Source organism: Python bivittatus, unplaced genomic scaffold, assembly GCF_059951505.1.
Source record: "Python bivittatus isolate LINGU-HERP-01145 unplaced genomic scaffold, Pbiv_v1 ctg000980_np1212, whole genome shotgun sequence".
Taxonomy (NCBI): Eukaryota; Metazoa; Chordata; class Lepidosauria; order Squamata; family Pythonidae; genus Python; species Python bivittatus.
Window position 1 is genome coordinate 36,761,765 of NW_028277125.1, and position 18,922 is coordinate 36,780,686.

Consider the following 18,922-nt stretch of genomic DNA (forward strand, 5'->3'; position numbering starts at 1 on the left):
AGCTATGACCATGTGTCATGGCAGGGAAAATGGCCACAGATCCTGTTCGTCACCCGATCTGGTGTTCGCGAACGTAAGCAAAATTTTGCAAACGGTGCTGTTCATGACCTGAATTGGTAGTGAACAGAAGCGTTCGTGACCAGAGGTACCACTGTATTTCAAAGTTTTTCAGTGCGATGCAAAATTATGTGAATGCATTAGCATTTCTAGCCATTACCTTTCCTTGATAAAAATACTTCAAACCATAAACTGGGACGAGGATTGTGGGCTGAATTATTGGGGAATATATGCCCAACAGTAATAGGGTCACAGTCTAAAGTAGATGGGGACAATCCATTGCAGAGATGTGTGCTATTATGGATTTGTAGCTCTTAACACACTTTACCATACACATGCACGTTCAGGAATGTGAACTCACATATAGACAGTAGTTTCCCTTTGTGCTAAAGTTAAATTTTGACAATATGATCTTCTTTATTATCAGAGCAGGAGTACAATTTGGAATGATAAAAAGCCACATTGGAAATGCAGAGACCCCTTTGTGTTCAAGCCCTCGTGATTGCACTGACAGTTTTCATTATGTAGTTTGTCATGGATGTATTCCAGGATAACTTCTGAACTCCCAGCACTATCCAAGTATTAACAAGGTCTGTCCCTGTTTTGCTTCAGAGACCAGTGAATATCAGCTAGATAGTGTCACTTGCTAAAGCTGCATGAGCAGATGTATTCATGAATTCTTATTTATTTATTACTGATGTTCACTTTGTATACTGCCTTGTCCACTTGTGCTTTTGACCTATTGCACAAGACCCACAAAACTGCCAACCCAAAAAAGATTTGTGTATGCATAATTTAACACAAGGGTGGGTAATCTTTTTCACTCTGGAAACTACAACATCCTTCTTTGTGCCTGGGAATCATAGGGAAGTGAATGTTGACACTGTGACATCACTGAAGTGGGCAGTTTTTTTGTTTTTTGTTTTTTGGTGGTCTAAAGACTTTTATGGGAGCTTCAAGTCTGCATTGCTAAAGGCATCTATTTTGTCCTTTAAACATCCCTTCCAACCAGTCTGAAACTTTCAATACTGCCCATTTTTGGGAGGTACAAATGAGGTGCTTGGAAGCACAAGTTACCCACCACTGATCTAAAATAATAGTACTGTAGTAGTTTCATAAGTAGAAACAAATGACAGTAAGTGTAATTCACCTAGGAGCTATTTTGTAATAAAATATTACAACAGTAACATCCTTCAGTTGGTACAAGTTAGAAAAATACTTCAGAAAGGAGGGGCAGAATGTGGGTTGGCTGAAGACTCTGGAGATATGAAGCTTTTTTTGAGGACCTGATTAGTGGCAGAGGTATCAGCCTATTGGAATATCTGCTTGCTGTCAGTATGGTAGACTTGTATATTTGAAAATAAATATTACAATGAATTATGCAGTGATCTTTAATCAAAGAAAACTGAACTGAAAAGGCTACTTCTGCAGCTTTTGAATCAGAGAAAGTAACATTCCAAAGATTAGCTATTGAACAAGATTTGATTATAATTGTGATACTTTGTATGCTGTTAGGAAAATAATTGTTAACAACAGCTGTTTACACTCAAATTGTTTTGGGTTTTTGATCTGAATGCTGGGGCGTGGGGATGTCATCTTAAATTTCTAACAGCAGGGGACAGCAGTATATCACAGAAAAGCCAAGATAAGTCACAAATATAGTACAGTAACCAATGCTTTCAGGTACGTGGGAAATGGTATCTTCTAGCAAATTTTTAATGGAGAAATGGTTAAAAACTAAGCTTATGCCATGTGTACTTGATTATCCCCAGTTTTGGGATGAATGCCAATATGATTGCTGGAGTCCTGCACTCTTCCAAAATGATTCAGAAGTGCTTCAGACTTTGCAGGAGCACAAGCACAGCATCTTTTCAATAGAAGAGAATATATGTAGCTCAGGTTGAACTGTGGAGCCCTAAGTGCTCTGTGAGCTTTGTTGTTTCTTGTACATGTTTCATTACCCAACTAGGAAACATCAGTGCCAGTGAATGTGGGGTTTGCTCCCTGTTTACATACAGTAGCTTACAATATGCAGTATATACAGTAGCTTACAATAGCAGTCAGAAGACATGATGACAATTCAATCTCACAACACATAGATAGACTCAACCATAGTTTCAACTGGGAAATGGAGAGCATTCTAAACCAAGCTAAATCCAAAAATGCTAGGGAATTCCTGGAAGCTTGGCATACATACAAATCAGCCATCAATAGACACATAGAGATAACCTGTATTTACACACCATTCAAAAGAGACAATAAAAGAAGCCAAGAAGGAAACAAAAAGACCAAAACACATCCTCGCCAACAGACAACACCGAGATAAGCAAGGATTAACACTAGACAAACAAGCAGAAAATAATACCCTAATGAAGGAACTACCAAGGAGAAAACCACACCCCCACCAACACTGTCAAGGCAAGCTACTGTATATAAACAGGGAGCAAACCCCACACTCACCAGCACTGATGATGTTACCTAGTCGGGTAATGTGATGTTATCTAGTTGGGTAATGAATGCAACGTCTGCAAGAAAACAACCAAGCTCAGAAAGCACCAAGGTCTCCACAGCATCTTTCTGTTATTCATTAAAAGTAGCTTGACTGTTCTTCAGGTTTTTGCATGGATGAAAAAAGTGCTATTGCCTTAAGAGACACATTACAGTAAATGTAATGACCAAATTCCTTTCAGCAATGGCAGGTTTTTTCAGGCTCATCCAAAAGCCTGAAAAGAGGTACTTATTTATTTAGGTTTATTGAAATGTACAGTATGTGCTGTTAAGTTGACTTACAGCAGCTTATAACAAAATAAAAAACCTACAATATCAGATCAAAATAAACTTCATTAAATAAAACATTTCACTAATAAAGTAATTAACAAATATAATCTGCTTCCAGACAATAATCAATACCTAAAGGCCCTCTGGAAAAATACAGTCTTCACAACCTTCCAGAAGGTAATCACCATGGGGGCTAGCCTAGCTTCTAAAGGGAGGCTGTTCCTGAGTAAAGTAACCATGATGGAAGAATAAGCATTTTCTGGCTCCCACCTCTTCACAAAAATGAGAGATAAGTTGGTTTTTGGGGAGGGGAAGACAAGAAGCTACTTCTCCCAGAAGATTCTCTTTGACAGTCAACTCTATTTGGAGTAAGAGATCCTGATGGTATCTAGATGCCAAGTTATGTATGACTTTATATGTCAAAACTAGCATATTGAATTATATCCAGAAACCAAGTGATGACCAATGCAGGCCCTGCAAAATTGGTGTCATACAACTAGTGCCAGTCAATACATGGGCTGCAGCTTTCTGAACCAACTGTAGTTTTGTGGGTGGTCTTCAAAGGCAGGACCCCTATACAGCGCATTAAGAAAGTCCAACCATGTGGTGATAAGCACACATGTCACTGTGGCCAAGTCTTCTTGCTCCAGAAAGGGCTGCAACTAGTGCACCAGCTGGAGTTGGACAAACTTCAATGATTAACAGAGAGATGCTGCATTTGTGTGAGGTCCAAAACACTTCAAATCATTTTGAAGTGCACATAGCCTTAATGATTACCTCTTTCTTAGATCCGAGCTATATTGTCAACAGTCTTGCAAGAAGTATCTGTTGCTGATTATATTTCTTAAGATGATAAGTGAGGGATTGAATGTTTGAATTCTATGCCATAAAAATATTCCTTCTAGGTGCAAATATCTTTCTTGGGCAAGGTGATAAAGTGGTGGCTGGCCAGCTTAGACGTGTGTGGCTTCAAGATTGGATATAGCTCTGAAACAACCTTGGTTGGCATAACTGATGTCCTTTATCATGAGAGAGAAACGGTGCAGGGCATGCTGATTCTGGATCTCTTAGCTTTGATACTGATACTGCTATAGCAGCTCAGTGGAAATGTAACAAGTATTGTGTTAGAGTGGTTTCATTCTTATCTGCAGGACTGCCAGCAGAGAATGGCAATAGGGATTTCTCTTGACTCCTTAGGGCTTGCACTGTGAGTTCCCCAGGGTTCTGTTCTCCTCCTGCCCCTACCCTGTTTGTTAATACATGAAAACATCAAGAGTGGTAATAATAACCAAACAAATAATTTATTAATATTTGAGACTAAATGGCATACAGGCTATCAAATAATAGGCAGTTGACAGATTATGGGGAATGTAGCACAAAGAATATTTAAAGCTAGATATGAGCATTCAAATAAGAAGCAGCAATGATTTGTGAGAATTTAGCACATTATTCAATTCATTGAATAATGTGTGTAGAACAACCGTTTCAATGAGAGAAAGGCAAAGGGTGCAGAAAACAGATCCTTAAATTCAGTGAAAGAAAGATGAACCAGGAGTTCAGAAAGTGGCAGGGAAAATAGGGGAAGTTTTTAATAAGTGATCCAGTGTTCAGCCATAGAAGAAGGAAGAAACACAGAGACTCTTACCACAACAAAGAAATTCAGAGTTTTGGGGACTTCCTACCACAGCAAAGAGGGGAAAAAATACTAGATGAAGCACTTGTATACATACATACACACATATACACCATACACACACATTTGTGCTAATGGGGAGGACCTTTTGCACCGTTTCTTCTTTATTTGCAAATGAAGAATAAAATAAAGAGAATCATTCTGAACTGAAGAGAGAAGTAGGGCTGGGAGGGAATTACCTTTTCTTTTCAGCTTGTTCACAGAGTTGATGTCCTTGAAGGTCAGTGTTGGACCCCTCAACATTTGGAAGGGAGAGAAGATTCCTATCAATAACTATTTTACCAGTGATCTTTATATTAAGCATCAATACCAAATAAAAATCAAATTTTGTGTTCTAATAAGAAATCCTGTGCCTCCTTCCTAGAAATATCACACAGAGAAAGGATGCTAGAAGATTGAAAGGTGAAATGCATGTTAGGCATTATGTATTTCAGAGGATATATTTAAGTATTCTCCTTCCAGATTTCTGATTAATCTATGCCTTACTTTTTAAAAGGAATTTAGACATGTCTCCTCAGTTTCATTTTTTAAAATTTGCTTTGGCAATATTTATGAAATACAGTAATATAAAAATATTACTACATAAATGTGGAGGCCACTGAAACTTCACCATTGTAACATTTGGGGAAAGTAGATAGTTATCTCAGCAATTCTCTGAATAGTATAACAGCATTGTAATTTCATGAATACTCAGATACACATCTAGAGACTTATATTCTGTGACCACTACCTACATTTTAAAAACCAGAAAATGGTGAATTACAAATATTGGGGTTCTGATGGATTTTAAGAGAGGGAATGGGAATCTTTTATTTTTCTCCTTGTTTTTGAAGGGGGAAAGGGGGAAATCACACTATAAAATTCAATAGCAGAATTTTAGGGTGCAAATGGGATACTGGGATGAATGTAATCCATGGGTTGCCCATTCATGTTATCCTGAACCATAGTTTAATATTGTGATCCAAATTTAACAGAGCCCTAATAAGCAGTTCTGGCTCTTTTTATGATGAAAGTAATATATATATATATATATTACATAATAGATAATGCATAATGGAAAAGTCCATATTTCCCGAAGTTTCTGTAAGTTCTATTTTTGTTTTAAACTTCCTGTTTTAATTGTTTTTGAAACAACTTTCAACTGCTCTTTTCTCTAGAAAATTCAAGAGGAACAAAACTGTTGCAGCAAATTTCAGTAATTATTTGTCTTTATGTTAGCAGGGACTAAAAAAAATGTTAAGGTTAATTCAAGGTCGCTATCTCAGATTACTTTTTTCCCCCAGGATATACTTATTTGATTAGGAATCTCATTAACAGTAGAAAGTTGGGTGATCCGTATAAAATAAACACAGAAAATTGTGGTAGTCAGAGGGAGTGTAATAGCCTGTTGAGAAGAACGTGGCTGGCTGGAATCCGAAGAGGAGGAGTACTCCTATTAGAAGATCAAAATAAGCTGCAACATTTTCTTGCAGGCCCATTTGCTAGATTTTCTTTTCAGTGCTGTGGCTCTGTCCTAGAATCGACCCTTGTGTAGGTACAGAATTCCTCCTTCAATTAAGTAAACAGGTAACTTTCAGAAGACCCGCCCTGTCATTATTCAGAATGACTTTGGAAAGGGTGAGGGTTAGGCCCAAGCCTCTCCCCCGACCCCACCCCCCGCAAGCTTTTTTGACTCTTGCAGGAGCCAGATTCCCAATGACTGTCTCTGAGGCTTCTAAGAACAAAGGACAGGAGGAGGCAGACGACTCTCTGAAGGGGTTGCCCTCTCCACTTCCTTGTTCTCAGGTGTCAAGACAGGAGGATTTCAGGTGGTCAGATGCTCTGCTACCTTACCCTGAGGAACCTCCAGAGCAAGGCCCTGGGGCCAGGGAGCACCTGAGAGAAATGCAGGAGTAGGAAAGCTGTGCACTCCCGACACCTGACACAGGTCCAGATGCATTTCTTTAAGGGCTCCCTTTGTCAGTGAGTTCTCTTGAACTACCTCTGAGCTAGGATGTGTGCCTAGCTATGCATCACAGCATGGGGGAATAGAGAGTTCAAGTGCTTATGGCTGGGGATCACATCAGGCTTTGTCACCTAAGAGATAAAACACCCCAATAAGTGCAAAATGCTCCCTAATAACCTAAGCTGGAGAATCCACACCAAGTATGCTTAGTCTGTTGTCTTGATATTTCTTGTGCCAGGAAGCTACTTTGTGCTGTTTTGTATGTACAATATGCTTATGTTTTTTTTTCACTGAAGGCCTTTGTGCTTCGTCTGTAGCTTGTTTATTCTGTTCAATTATTTCAGTTAATATTGGATTCATTTTATTCATTTTATTTCATTCATTCAGGCCCCATCTGCAGTTCCAGTTCAGAGGCGATCTTAAAGCTCTTCCATGTCCTTGGCTCTAAACAGAACAGGAAGTTTGTCTTGACAGGCCGGGAAGGAGAAGGCAGTTACTGAGAGCCAATAACCATTCAGAATTCTCTCCACGAAAACTTGGGATGGGGTGGGGGTAACTATTCCAATTCTAGAGAAATGAGTGATTTGAGAGGATGTGTGGGCTGTTTTGAAAAAAGAAAAATTAAATACAACTGAAAGAAAAGTGTCGACTGCCATTCTAAAAACACTAATGTAGTTCTTGTTTCTGTCCAGAAGACTGTATTAGTCCTCTTTAAACATATACTGTACATGAATTTCAAGACTTAAGCTGCTTAGGTGAATTACATTCCAGGAAATTATGCTGCATAGTCATATTGGACTTCCAGTTGCCAAATTCCCAACAGCATGAACTGGTTGGAGTTTAGGGAAGTTGGAAGTCAAATACATCTGAAGGGCAATATCTGGTTGGTGAAGGATGCTGGCTGATGGAGAAGCATTTGGGTTCACACAGCTGTTAACAATTGAAAAGTGTTTTATTTGGCAAAACCAACAGATCCAGCAGATCCAGCACAAGCATTTTTTCTGGTAGAAAAAGATGATTTAAAAACCTGCTTGTATGATTCTCAATAGAAATTCTCAGTTTCAGCTGGTCCAGAATGTAGTGGCACATGCAGTTTTGGGCATACTGAGGTTCGCCCAGGTTACATCGCTGTTGCATGAGCTGCATTGGCTTCCAATATGCTTATGGGTGTAATTCAAGGTGGTGTTTTGAAGCCCTGTATGGCACAGGGCCAGATTACTTGTGGGACCACTTATCTCCAAGGTTCTCTGCCCATCCCACCAGATCTGACAGGGCAAGTGTGTTCCATATCCTCTCTATTAAACAATGTGATCTTCTGGGACTGAAGAATCACAGTATGGAACAACACACACACTCCTGCAAAATCCAGAAGGCTACCACCCTCCTGTCATTCTGGAAGGCTGTGAAGACCTGGCTTTCCCCCCAGGGGCTGGGCCAGGATATTAGATGAGCCTAATACTGGTGTGGTTTATATGGCAAGTTTGTTATACGGTGCCTTGGTTATTGTATTATTATTTTTAATTTCTGCTTTCTGTTTGGTTTATAGAGGTTTTATTATATTGATTGTTGTTAGCTGTCCAGAGTTTGTATGTAAGATGGGTGGGGGCATATTAATTTTCTAAATAAAATAAAATCAATAAAATCAGTGTGACTCAGCAAACAACTTTTTGATAACATTAATTTTGATAAAAAATAATGATTTTATAGTTCCATTGCATAGGGGTTTACAAAGAATTCATCATCTTAATCTGTCTCACTTGGTTTTAATTATTATGTTGCGTTATCCAGCTATTTTGGTATCTACACCACAATTTATGGCGTAATGTGATTGTGCAGCTAATTCAGCAAATCATGGCTTAATGCAGTTTGCAAATGTAACCACTGAAAAATGAATAATGATTTGTGGGCTTATAGAGAGAGACAGAGACAGATCAAATAGCTGTTATATTGGAGTCTGGCATTATCAAAAGTATGTGATTATAAGCAGTTCATTTTGTGCTATAGTATGGCAGTCTCCTGGAGATATAATCTGATAAGGTTCTTGGAACTCTAACAACATTTTGCCCTCATCATATTTTCCAGAATTTGATTCTGAACCAAATGGAAATAGCAGTGCCTTACAGTAATTTATAAATTGGTATGAAATGTTATTTCCCATCAGTTAATTATCACTGATGTATTATTTATATGAGCCTTCTGAGACTAGAGTCTTCTTGCATTTCTTGAACTTGACCGCCTTTCTTGTGTTCTTCATAATTTTGTGCTAATCATTCCCAGCCAGCATAGTTATCTCAGTTGAAAGATGATAGATGCCTTAGTCCAACCTACCTGGCAAGTAATCAATGCATCTGTAGGTTAACACATGTAGAGGGAATTATATAATTGTAGTTGACATATCTGAAGTATGTATTTGTATTCTAACACAGCTTCAGTTTTCAGAAAGCAGTAGTAGTCCTGTACTACAAAACTAGAAATAGTCCATAACATTATTTCCTAATATTAATTTGTTAATCTTTAGGTTGCTCCAAGAACCTTTGCTGCTATTGAGACAAAAAAGCCCTGAGCCCTGACATGACTAGAGTCAGTGAAGATTCAAGTAATAGCTTCAAATTTACCCTGTACAGTTTCCTTCCTTTCATTTCCCTTCTTCTTAGCTCCTTCTCATTTTCAAGTGACTTGCATATGTAAAAAACTTTCCATGTGCAACTGCAGAGCTTGGGTGGGGGAGGTTGGGTGAAGCAAATTGCAACTTGCTTTGGGATCCATGTGACTGTAGTTTCCGTTAGTTCCTTCCGCAAAATCTATATTAATCTGATCTTAAGTGAGTGCAAACAGCTAATTGTATTATCGTTATCTTTTTTAGAAATACTGAGAGGTCACAGGACAAGTGTTGGTACAGAATGAACCTCCCAGAGCTGAATACATTGCTCCAAACGGTGAGTAAATCCTGCATAATTTATCTTAATTCTTTGCTTTACATAGGGCTGTCCAAAGATGATTAAAAACAACGTGCTACTTCTGGTACATCCTAAAGTACTGAACTACAATGCTATCATTTGCAGTCAGAAAAAAAATGTCTGTGGTGATTGGGATAATGTACTTGTGATCCAACATATTTCTCTAGTGCTGTTAGTTCATTCCTAATATCTACCCTACAAATTGTGTATTCTGTTTCATGATAAGTTCGCATTTACTGAGAATAATCATTGATTTGTGTGATTTTGTCATAAAAAGTTGTTCTGAGGTTAACTAGATGGGTCATCAAATTGTTCTTGATAACTGAAAAATTCAGATTTATTCTAAAATGGTAGCTGTCAGTTTCTCTGAGTAGTTTACAAGAATCAAATGTACAAGAATTAATTGAGGCAGACAGGACACATGGCAGAAAGTCTGAAGTAGTAAACCTTGGGCCAGTCACTTGTTTTCAGCTCAACCTATCTCACAGGGACATTGGGTGGAAAAACAGGAGGAGGAAGCACAATGTACGTTACCTTGAGCCCTGAATGAAAGATGAGGGTATAATTCAAAACAAAAAACAAATTAACATAATAGCAAATTAAAAAAGCAGTAAATGAACAGGGTAGGAGTTTACTTTGCCAGCCATTGGCAGAAAGGAAAGGAGAGACTCATCAGCCTAGAAAAAAGACATATGGAGGCAGGTACAACTGGAAGCTTCTTGTGAAGAGACAGGTATCACTCTAACAAACTGATGCTTTATAACTGATCATGTCTTTTGCAGAAGCCATTTTGTGAATGGATAGGGCTTTCAGGGAGTCTTTTTATGAAAGAACCCACCACGTGTTCTCAACATTTCAGTGCCCTGTAGCTGAAAAAGATAGGTGCCCTTGGCTTACAGCAAACCAGGCCATTATGCCATGTCCAACAAATCATGGTTGTGAAAACCTTAATTTAGCATCAAGCAAGAATGCAGACAGTGAGTGCCTTCTCCCCTGTTAAATAGTCCCATCTTTAGGGCTAAAAATAGCTTTAGGAGTGGGGAGATTTTGATTAGGAAATGACAGAGAAAAAAATGTTAATTTTCCCCCTGCCCCCATCCCTCAGCATCACTACTTTGACGAAACAAAGTTCTGCCTCTGCAGATATCTTTCGGTAAAAAGCAACAAGTTTAGTCCAACCTAAGCCTCTGGTATCATATATATTTTGGCTAGAAATGCCATGCAGAGGCAGATTTTTTTCAGTTATTACTATAGGTGTATTCCCCACATTTGCTTTCAGCAAAAACATTTTGCAAATTCTGTTTGATCAGAAATGATAATGACATAAAATAAGCAAATATGTAGACCAGCCATCCCCAGATATATGAACTTCAACTCCCAGAATCATGAGCAATGGTGATAGTGGCTACAAAGTTCTGGAAGTTAAAATCCACCCATCTGGACGTTGCCCATATTGAGGAAGGCTTATGTAGACCAACCACTGAAAAGGAGAGGCTTTTCAAACCACCTTTAACCACTTTTAAACCTCATATTGTTTAACTATGAAGGACAGTTTGATGTAGCAGTTAAGGTGCTGGACTAGAAACTAGAGCACGAGTTCTAGTTCTGCCTTAGGCATGGAAGCCAGCTGGGTGATTTTGGGCAGTCACTATCTCTTAGCCCAGCCTACCTCACTGGGTTGTTTTTGTGTGAAAAATAGGAGGTAGGAGCATTATGTATGCCACTTTGAGTTGTACAAAATAAAGGTGGGATAGAAATCAAATAAATGAATAGGTCCTCACATTTAACCTAGAATCATATATGGACCCCAAATTTGAAAGCAATGTAAAGAGTTCTGTATTACATGCTTATACAGCAGAATTTTAGGGTCGTCTGTGAAGGTTGGTGTGTGTTTTTCAGAGAGAAAAAAACATTCACAATGAAAGCCTGGTGAATATTTGTAGAGAAACAGATATGAACGCAAATACTCCTTTTGTTTGAATGACTTGGAACTGATGCTTTCCAGTAGGCAGCCTAATTCTGTAAATAGGAAAAGGCAATACAAGTCTCCTAATTTTATTTTATTATTTTACTTTTTCTCTCTTTGCAGGAGTCCTGTTGAAATGGCATTAATTGCTGTGATTTTCTCCATATGCATAGCTTTCCTGGATACAGGATGGGCAACAAAACCCACAACGTATCACAGTATTTGCAAACTAGTGAGTCTTCTGCAAACCTGAAATGACTGGGCTTTCTAGAAAAAAGATGGGGAGAGGAGAGATGATTTGTTTAAATGGTAGTGGCTGCAGCAACATATTAGTTCTAAGAGTTTGATCCAAATGTCAATAATTCCAAGAATCCAAAAATTACCCTAACAGATTAGGATGTTCAACTGCTTTATTTATCTTTTCATTTTGCAGATGTTCTTTAAAAGTACAATTAGTTTAGTTTCTTTGTGGATCTGAATTTTACATGTTTAGGTGGGGTAGAGAGAAGGGGAAGATGATTTAATGTAGGGATAGAGAATCTGTCACTCTCCAGCTGTTGCTGGACTTCAACAAAATCTGAAGAGCATCTGGTTCCCCATTTCTTTCAGTTACATAGGTCCATCACTGTATTTTCCTCATCATCCTAGTCCAATATAGGAACAGCTGCTACTGCTGCTTTGTTATATTGGAGTGCACTATCATACGTCTTCATTTGGGATCAAAAAAAATTTCTAGTGTAAGTGTTCATATTATAATGCAGGGGGAGCTTGATATAATGTACTACTTGAGTCCCTGATCCACCCCAGTTTAGCCAACTTTCTTCAGTAGAGACTCATCAGTTAATGTGGATGGGGCCAGTCAGTCAGTGCTCACATTTTTTTTTCTGTTCCTATAACTTACTTATTACTAGTGGGATGATTGCATGTAAAGGGTCCTAGTATGCTGTATTATGATTTGGATGGCTATGGATAAAAATAAAATATGTACAGAAGAGGGACTCTGTTGCTGAATAGTTACCAGTCACTTTCCCATGATGATTAGGCTGCTGGAAATGTAATTAAGCAATATCTGTAAGGTAATTGATTTCTGTTGTGAAAGGTGGTCATACTGTAGGTTCAAAAGCTTGAAAAACACCAAAGTAAAATGATTTCTTGAAATATTGGAGTCACATTTATTAGAGGTTTTCCTTGAGTTGCTCTGGTATAGAAGTTGATTTGTAAAAAAGCATGCAGTTTCAAGGTTTTATAGGTCAAGGCATAGGTTTTATATATATACTGCAAAGTATAGACAAAATACTCTTATCAAATAAGCCATGCTCTATATTGAACATCATCCCAAAATCAACATTTCATTTCATTTGCTGCAGTAGTATCACACAGAGGATTTTTAAAGAGATACTTTATGATACCTCTGGGGCTGCTTACTTAGGATATGTGGCAACAAATGCATCTTCACGACTTTTATGATCTTCTGACTAAAATCACACACTCCCTCTCAGACGTGCACATGCATACAGAGGCACACCAACTGAAAGCTCATCTAGACAGACTAGGATTCAGTTCCAGATGAATCAAGGCAGAAAACACAATATTCATGGCACCTCATTATATGTGATCACTTCGAAGTTATATTGTTGCCATCCATTTTTATAACTTCCAACAAGACTTGACCATTCCCATCTTAGTACAGTACTTTTCTTGCACTTCCTGTTACTTTTTTGCTTGAGCACCATCACCTCACCCAGTTCATATAGAAATCAGCTCTTGTTCTGAAAGAATAATGGAATTATGGAGTTGGAAAAGATCACAAAATTCACCTAGTCCCACTGTTGGCAATGTGCTGGAAAATCAATTAAACCATCCTTTGAAGGTACAGCTAGCCAACTCCTTGTGGACATACTTTGCTGTAGTGGAATCCATACCACACTGTAACAACTTTTCAATGAAAATTTCATGCAGAACATATTACTAGTAACAATATGGTAGTACAGGTAGTCCTCATTTAGTGACTACAATTGGGACTAGCAACTCAGTTGTTAAGTGAAGTGGTTGCTAAGTGAAACTGCGACTGTGCTTATGATCTTACTTCAGCTTTCCTTTGCTTTACAGACCTGCAAAGGTTGTAAATGAGAGGATTGGTTGCAAAGTTACTTTTTCATCACTATCATAACTGCAAACGGTCACTGTATGAGGCAATCGCTAAACAAGGACTACCTGTAGTAGCAAAAGGCCAGGAAATGTTTCTGGATAACAAATCTACCATGAGATAATAATAACACAGTAATTTTTTCCACATTGTTCAAGCTTGCTTGGCTATTCAAAATACCGAATTTACAATAAGGGGCAATATGGCAGCTTTTTTCAGCATGGTACTCAGATACCTTGCAACTCCCAGATTTCCCAGCTTTCATCCATGCTGACTGAAAATTCTGAAAGTTGAAATTCCAACATATTTGGAGGGCACCATGTTGCATCAGATTCTTCTATGGTGTTTTCTCATAGATACAAAAATGTTTATCTTTTGGCATCTTATGCTCCGTTTATGCATTAGTTATGTTTAAGACAACATGAGATAACTACAGTGGGGTTGCATTACTTGTATTATCCTTGACTTTACTTGATTGAATTAGTCTATTAGCATAAGACTCATAAGCATGATTTGCTCTATGTAGGGACTCAAGAAATGGAATCAAATTAAATATATTTTCCTCTAAATGTAACTCCATTTGAGTATGGTATACAGCATATAATATGGTATGGTATAGTATAGTATGGCTTTAGCATCTGGTCTCATCATTTCCTATATGTTTCTTGCTGCAGAAAAAAAGAACTGCAGATTGCAATGGGAGGAGGCTGAGTTCTGTCCTAGAAGACTTGCCTGCTGGGATAGAGGAACTCTTCCTGGACGCCAATGTTATACAAACTCTTTCAAATGCATCTTTCATACAATATCAGGTCCTACAGAACCTCAGTCTGTGTGCAAATGGGTTGGAACTCATTGAACCTGGGGCATTTCTTGGAATTAGGAATCTTAGTCTGCTCACTCTGGCAAACAATTTCCTTTCTCTCAGTTATTCTGTGACAGCAGCTGCTTTATGGACTTTGACTTCTCTGAGGAGGCTGGACCTTTCTGGAAACCAGCTTACTGAGCTAATGATGGGCAGTTTGATCCAGCATTTGTCCTCTCTAGAATCCTTGTCTATAGCAAGGAATGCCATCATGAGGCTAGATGACTCTCACTTCAGAAACCTGCCCAAGCTGCAATATCTGGATTTGCAGCAGAACTATATCTTCGAAATTGAGGTTGGGGCTTTTGAAAGTATGCCAGTACTGCAACAGCTTAACCTGGCCTACAACTACATCCCTTGCATTGTGCAGTTTGACTTGGCCCAACTTCGGGTGTTAAATGTTAGCAATAACCACATTGAATGGTTCTTGTCTGCAGAGAATGATGCTTCTTTTGAACTGGAAACACTAGATCTTTCCTACAACCAGCTTCTATTCTTCCCACTACTGCCCAAGTTAAATAAATTGCAGACTCTGCTGCTGACACACAATCACATTAATTTCTATGGCAAATTTTTCAATAATTCAAAGAGCTCAGTTCAACTGCTATTCCTAGATGGCAATATCACTAACATCACCAACCAAGAGCTCTGGGAAGAAAACAGCCATGGCAATCTCTCTTCCTTAACATTTCTGGATATGAGCTGGAATGAATTCTCTTACCTTCCAGACCACTTTTTTGAAGGGTTAATTTCCCTTGTTTATCTGAACATCAGTCACAACTGCTTAAAGACACTGAACATAGAAGATAGGGAAATGCTAAATACTCTCATGGACTTGGATCTCAGCCACAACCTGCTTTCAGAGCTACAGATGAATTTGGATTCTGGAGGTAGCTTAACCAACCTCAGAAAGTTTAATCTTAGCACCAACAGTCTGCATGGCTTGCCACCTCAATTTTTTATCTATGTAACAAAAATCACTACAATTGACATCAGTAAAAACCCAATCCAGATCTGTTTTCCACATAATGCTACAAGTCCTAATTGTGTAACTTTTAACTATGCTAATTCCTTAAGGAACCTTGTGTTGTCTGGCTGTGACTTAAGCATGTTGCACTGCCATTTCTTTAAGGGGACTTCCCTCACATATTTAGATCTTTCTAATAATCCTAGGTTGCTAATCAGTGGCTTGGGAACTTTGAAAGATATCACTTCATCCATTCAGGTACTCTACCTTAGGAATACTGGTCTCTCTGCTGCAGGCACAAAGGTGGACTTTTCTGCATTTCAGAAGCTGATAAGTCTGGATCTGTCTGGAAACAGTTTGGTGTACTTCCCAGAATCCTTAATAGACCTTAAACTTTATACCCTAGATCTCAGGATGAATTTCTTCCATACCCTACCTCAGTACTTCATGGAAAGGCAACTTGGAAAGAGTTTGCATGTGATCTACCTCAGTGAGAATCCTTATGACTGCTGCAAAATGGGTTGGTGGGATACTCTGCACAGCCATGGAACTATACACATTGGAGACATGAGTGACATTACTTGCAATTACTCCTCCAGGTTCATCAGTGCAACAGATATACCTGAATCCGTTCACCATGATTGTAGGTGGCTAACAGCTAACATGACTTTGTTGTATCTGGTGCTTATTCTTCCTACCTGTTTAACCCTGCTGTTTACTTTTGTCATCATCTTTTTAATTTTCAGGCAAAACATTCTTCAAATGCTAAAGAGCAGGCACAGGAAACCCAGCTCATATTGAAATTTGGTGGCAGAAAGAAGCAATCTAATGGCACCCAGTAATGGGTTTACTGAGCATGAAACTGAGCAAACTCAGGGAGGCAGTGAAGGACAGGAAGGCCTGGCACAATATGGTTCATGGGGTCACGAAGAGTAGGACACGACTTAACAACTAAACAACAACAAATGGGTTTAGGTTAGCTGTAGTAGTCACAGATTTAGTTCCAGCAAGCCATAAATTGTAGTAATGATTTATACAAACATGGCCAAATAATATGTCCAAAAGCATAATTGGCATACAGAAAAAAACATAAAACAGTAATATGGGTTAAATTAATAATAGGAAGAAAAGTCTTTAATGGTTGAAAGAAACATATAGAAGAGATTTATACTGGGAATAAGCCATGACATTTGAATAAATCCAACTCTAGATGCAGCTTCTTGGGCAAATCTTTGAACTTTGTCTATATAGTACTCTAAACTTCCTCATATGTTATGGCCAAGCTTTATCCCTCGATTCGTTATAAATTCATAAATAAATTTTTGAAAAATGATTGCTTTCTATCTTCAATGTTTTGATTAGGCAATGTATTTTTTTTCCTGAGAATGAGAAGGTATCACAATGATTTTCCATCTCAGATTTAATCACATTTCAGGAAATAAGTGTACAATCCTATTGTTGAATGATATATTGAGAATACTGCTGATTTGATAGCATAGATCCTGAAGAAAGGAAAGATACCTGTGAAAGGACAATCAGCTTCCCATACCTAGTGCTCTTTATATGTACTGAGACTATAACTTCCAGATTTCTCTGGCTTAGAATTCTGGTTCCAACTCACCTCCAGGGGCACCTGATTGTGGAAGGTTACAACACATAATGCCTACATTACTTTTAGTAGGGACAATTGCTTTCCACATTAATGTGTCTTAGTGGACCTCATTAATCCTATTATTCTTTAAAAATATATTTGATTGTTATAAAACCCAGCAATATCAATCCTGAGAGCTGAATTCTTGGAGATAGTGCAGAAAGTGGTCTGTGTTCCCCACCCTGCTATGTTCCTTTCTATGCAAAATAGATCTACCCCAGTATTCCACTTCATATACGGACAAACAAATATCTGCCTGCTGCCCTGTATGTTCTGTTTGATTTTCAAAGTGTAAGATTCTGACTGCCTGTGATAATAATTCACAAAGGAGGCACCTGCAGAATAATTTTGTTTAAAACAGCTGATTTCTAAGCCCCTCTCCTTTCTTGCATAGATGAATTACACATGAAAATCTGACATCTACTTAACAGAGAGAAACCCAAGAAATCTGAATGGAGAATCTTTCCAGTAGCATTAGGATTTCTGAGTCCCATGGGCCCCCTTCCCTCCACTGCTATCCAGTGTTCCATGTTTAGTCCATCTCCAATGACTGGTTAGTAAAGTAATAGAGACATAGCATAACATCTTTCTAAAAGGAACATATGTTTAGAAAAAGGTCACAGATGTGCCAGGTTCACAGAACTTTTACAATTTGGGTATGATCTGCTGTAGATATGTTTTTGTGTCCTTTAAATAAGTGTACAGATATACTGTACTTTTTGTGTGTTGGTGTATATCGCTAACTTTTACTAGTTAAACTAAAAAACTGTTAATGACAAAAGAAAAATATTGTATTTTTTAAAGTTTTGGCACATCTATTGAATGAGAGAAATAAAAACTAGAAGGTAAACAGAGGAGAAAGGAGCCATGTTTCAATCTGGGACTATACAGAAAGTTGTATTTGTGTGATCAAAGTTTATTAAAAAAAAGTTTCCTGGGCACATTCAAGTATAGTCCTTTGATTCAATGGTTGTGTTTGCACATCATGCTAAATTGTACACACAAACACATAGTTGTTGAATAGGACTAAAGTCATAATAGCTTGCCCATTACATGATGCTAAGCCATACAGATGTTTAGAGAATCAGCATGCTGTAGAGCTGGAGATTCTGGTTCAAGTCTACCTTCAGCTATGGAAACATACTCCACCTGTTTCCACAACAGACTTAACTGGATCAAAAGGGATATTAATATGTTATAGGAGCACCAAATTCAGTCAGGAATTTAAATTAGACCTTATTTTTCTCACCTGAAAGCTTTGGCCATATTTCTGTAAAATGATCTCTCTAGATTTTTTTACTAGCAATACAAATTATTTTTATCTCTTTTATTGTGGGTGCTGCTGCTTTAAAATGTGTTTAACATTATTTTACAACTCAGTGAACTAACCTACATTAAACTTTCAGTCAGGGTTCAGGGCTGGGTATGGGATCAAGATGGCATTGATTGCACCCTTGGATGATCTCTGGCGGGAGTGAGATGGGGGTGGTGTGTCCCTTTTTGCTCTTTTTGACCTCTCAGCAGCCTTTAATACCATCTATCATGGTATACTTCTGGGGCAGCTCCAGGTGTTGGGGGTGGGTGGCCTTGTGTTGTATTGGTTCTCCTCCTTATTCTGGGGTCAGTTCCATTTGGTATTGATGGTGGGGAGAGATCCAGCCTGCCACGCCTCCTTTGCAGGGTGCTGCAGGGCTCAGTCCTTTCTCCCCTCCTGTTTAACATCTACCTGAAGCTGCTGTGTGAGCTCATCCCATAGTTTGGGATGAGGTATCATCAGTATGCTGATGATACTCAGCTTTATAGCTCCACCCCAGGTTGTCTGAATGATGTCATGGAGGTTCTGTTTCAGTGCATGGAGGATGTGAGGGTCTGGATAGGGTGCTACATCCAAACAAGACTC

At 38.4% G+C, this 18,922-nt stretch overlaps 1 protein-coding gene across 1 annotated transcript; it reads left to right on the forward strand.

Moving 5' to 3' along the window:
* Nucleotides 1–3,610: 3,610 nt before the first annotated feature.
* NRROS (negative regulator of reactive oxygen species) lies at nt 3,611–17,955 on the forward strand. Its single transcript, XM_025168678.2, has 3 exons — nt 3,611–9,409; nt 11,520–11,628; nt 14,217–17,955. The coding sequence occupies exons 2-3, from the start codon at nt 11,533–11,535 to the stop codon at nt 16,170–16,172; spliced, it is 2,052 nt and encodes a 683-aa protein (XP_025024446.1). The 5' UTR covers nt 3,611–9,409; nt 11,520–11,532; the 3' UTR covers nt 16,173–17,955.
* The last annotated feature ends 967 nt before the right edge of the window (nt 17,956–18,922 follow it).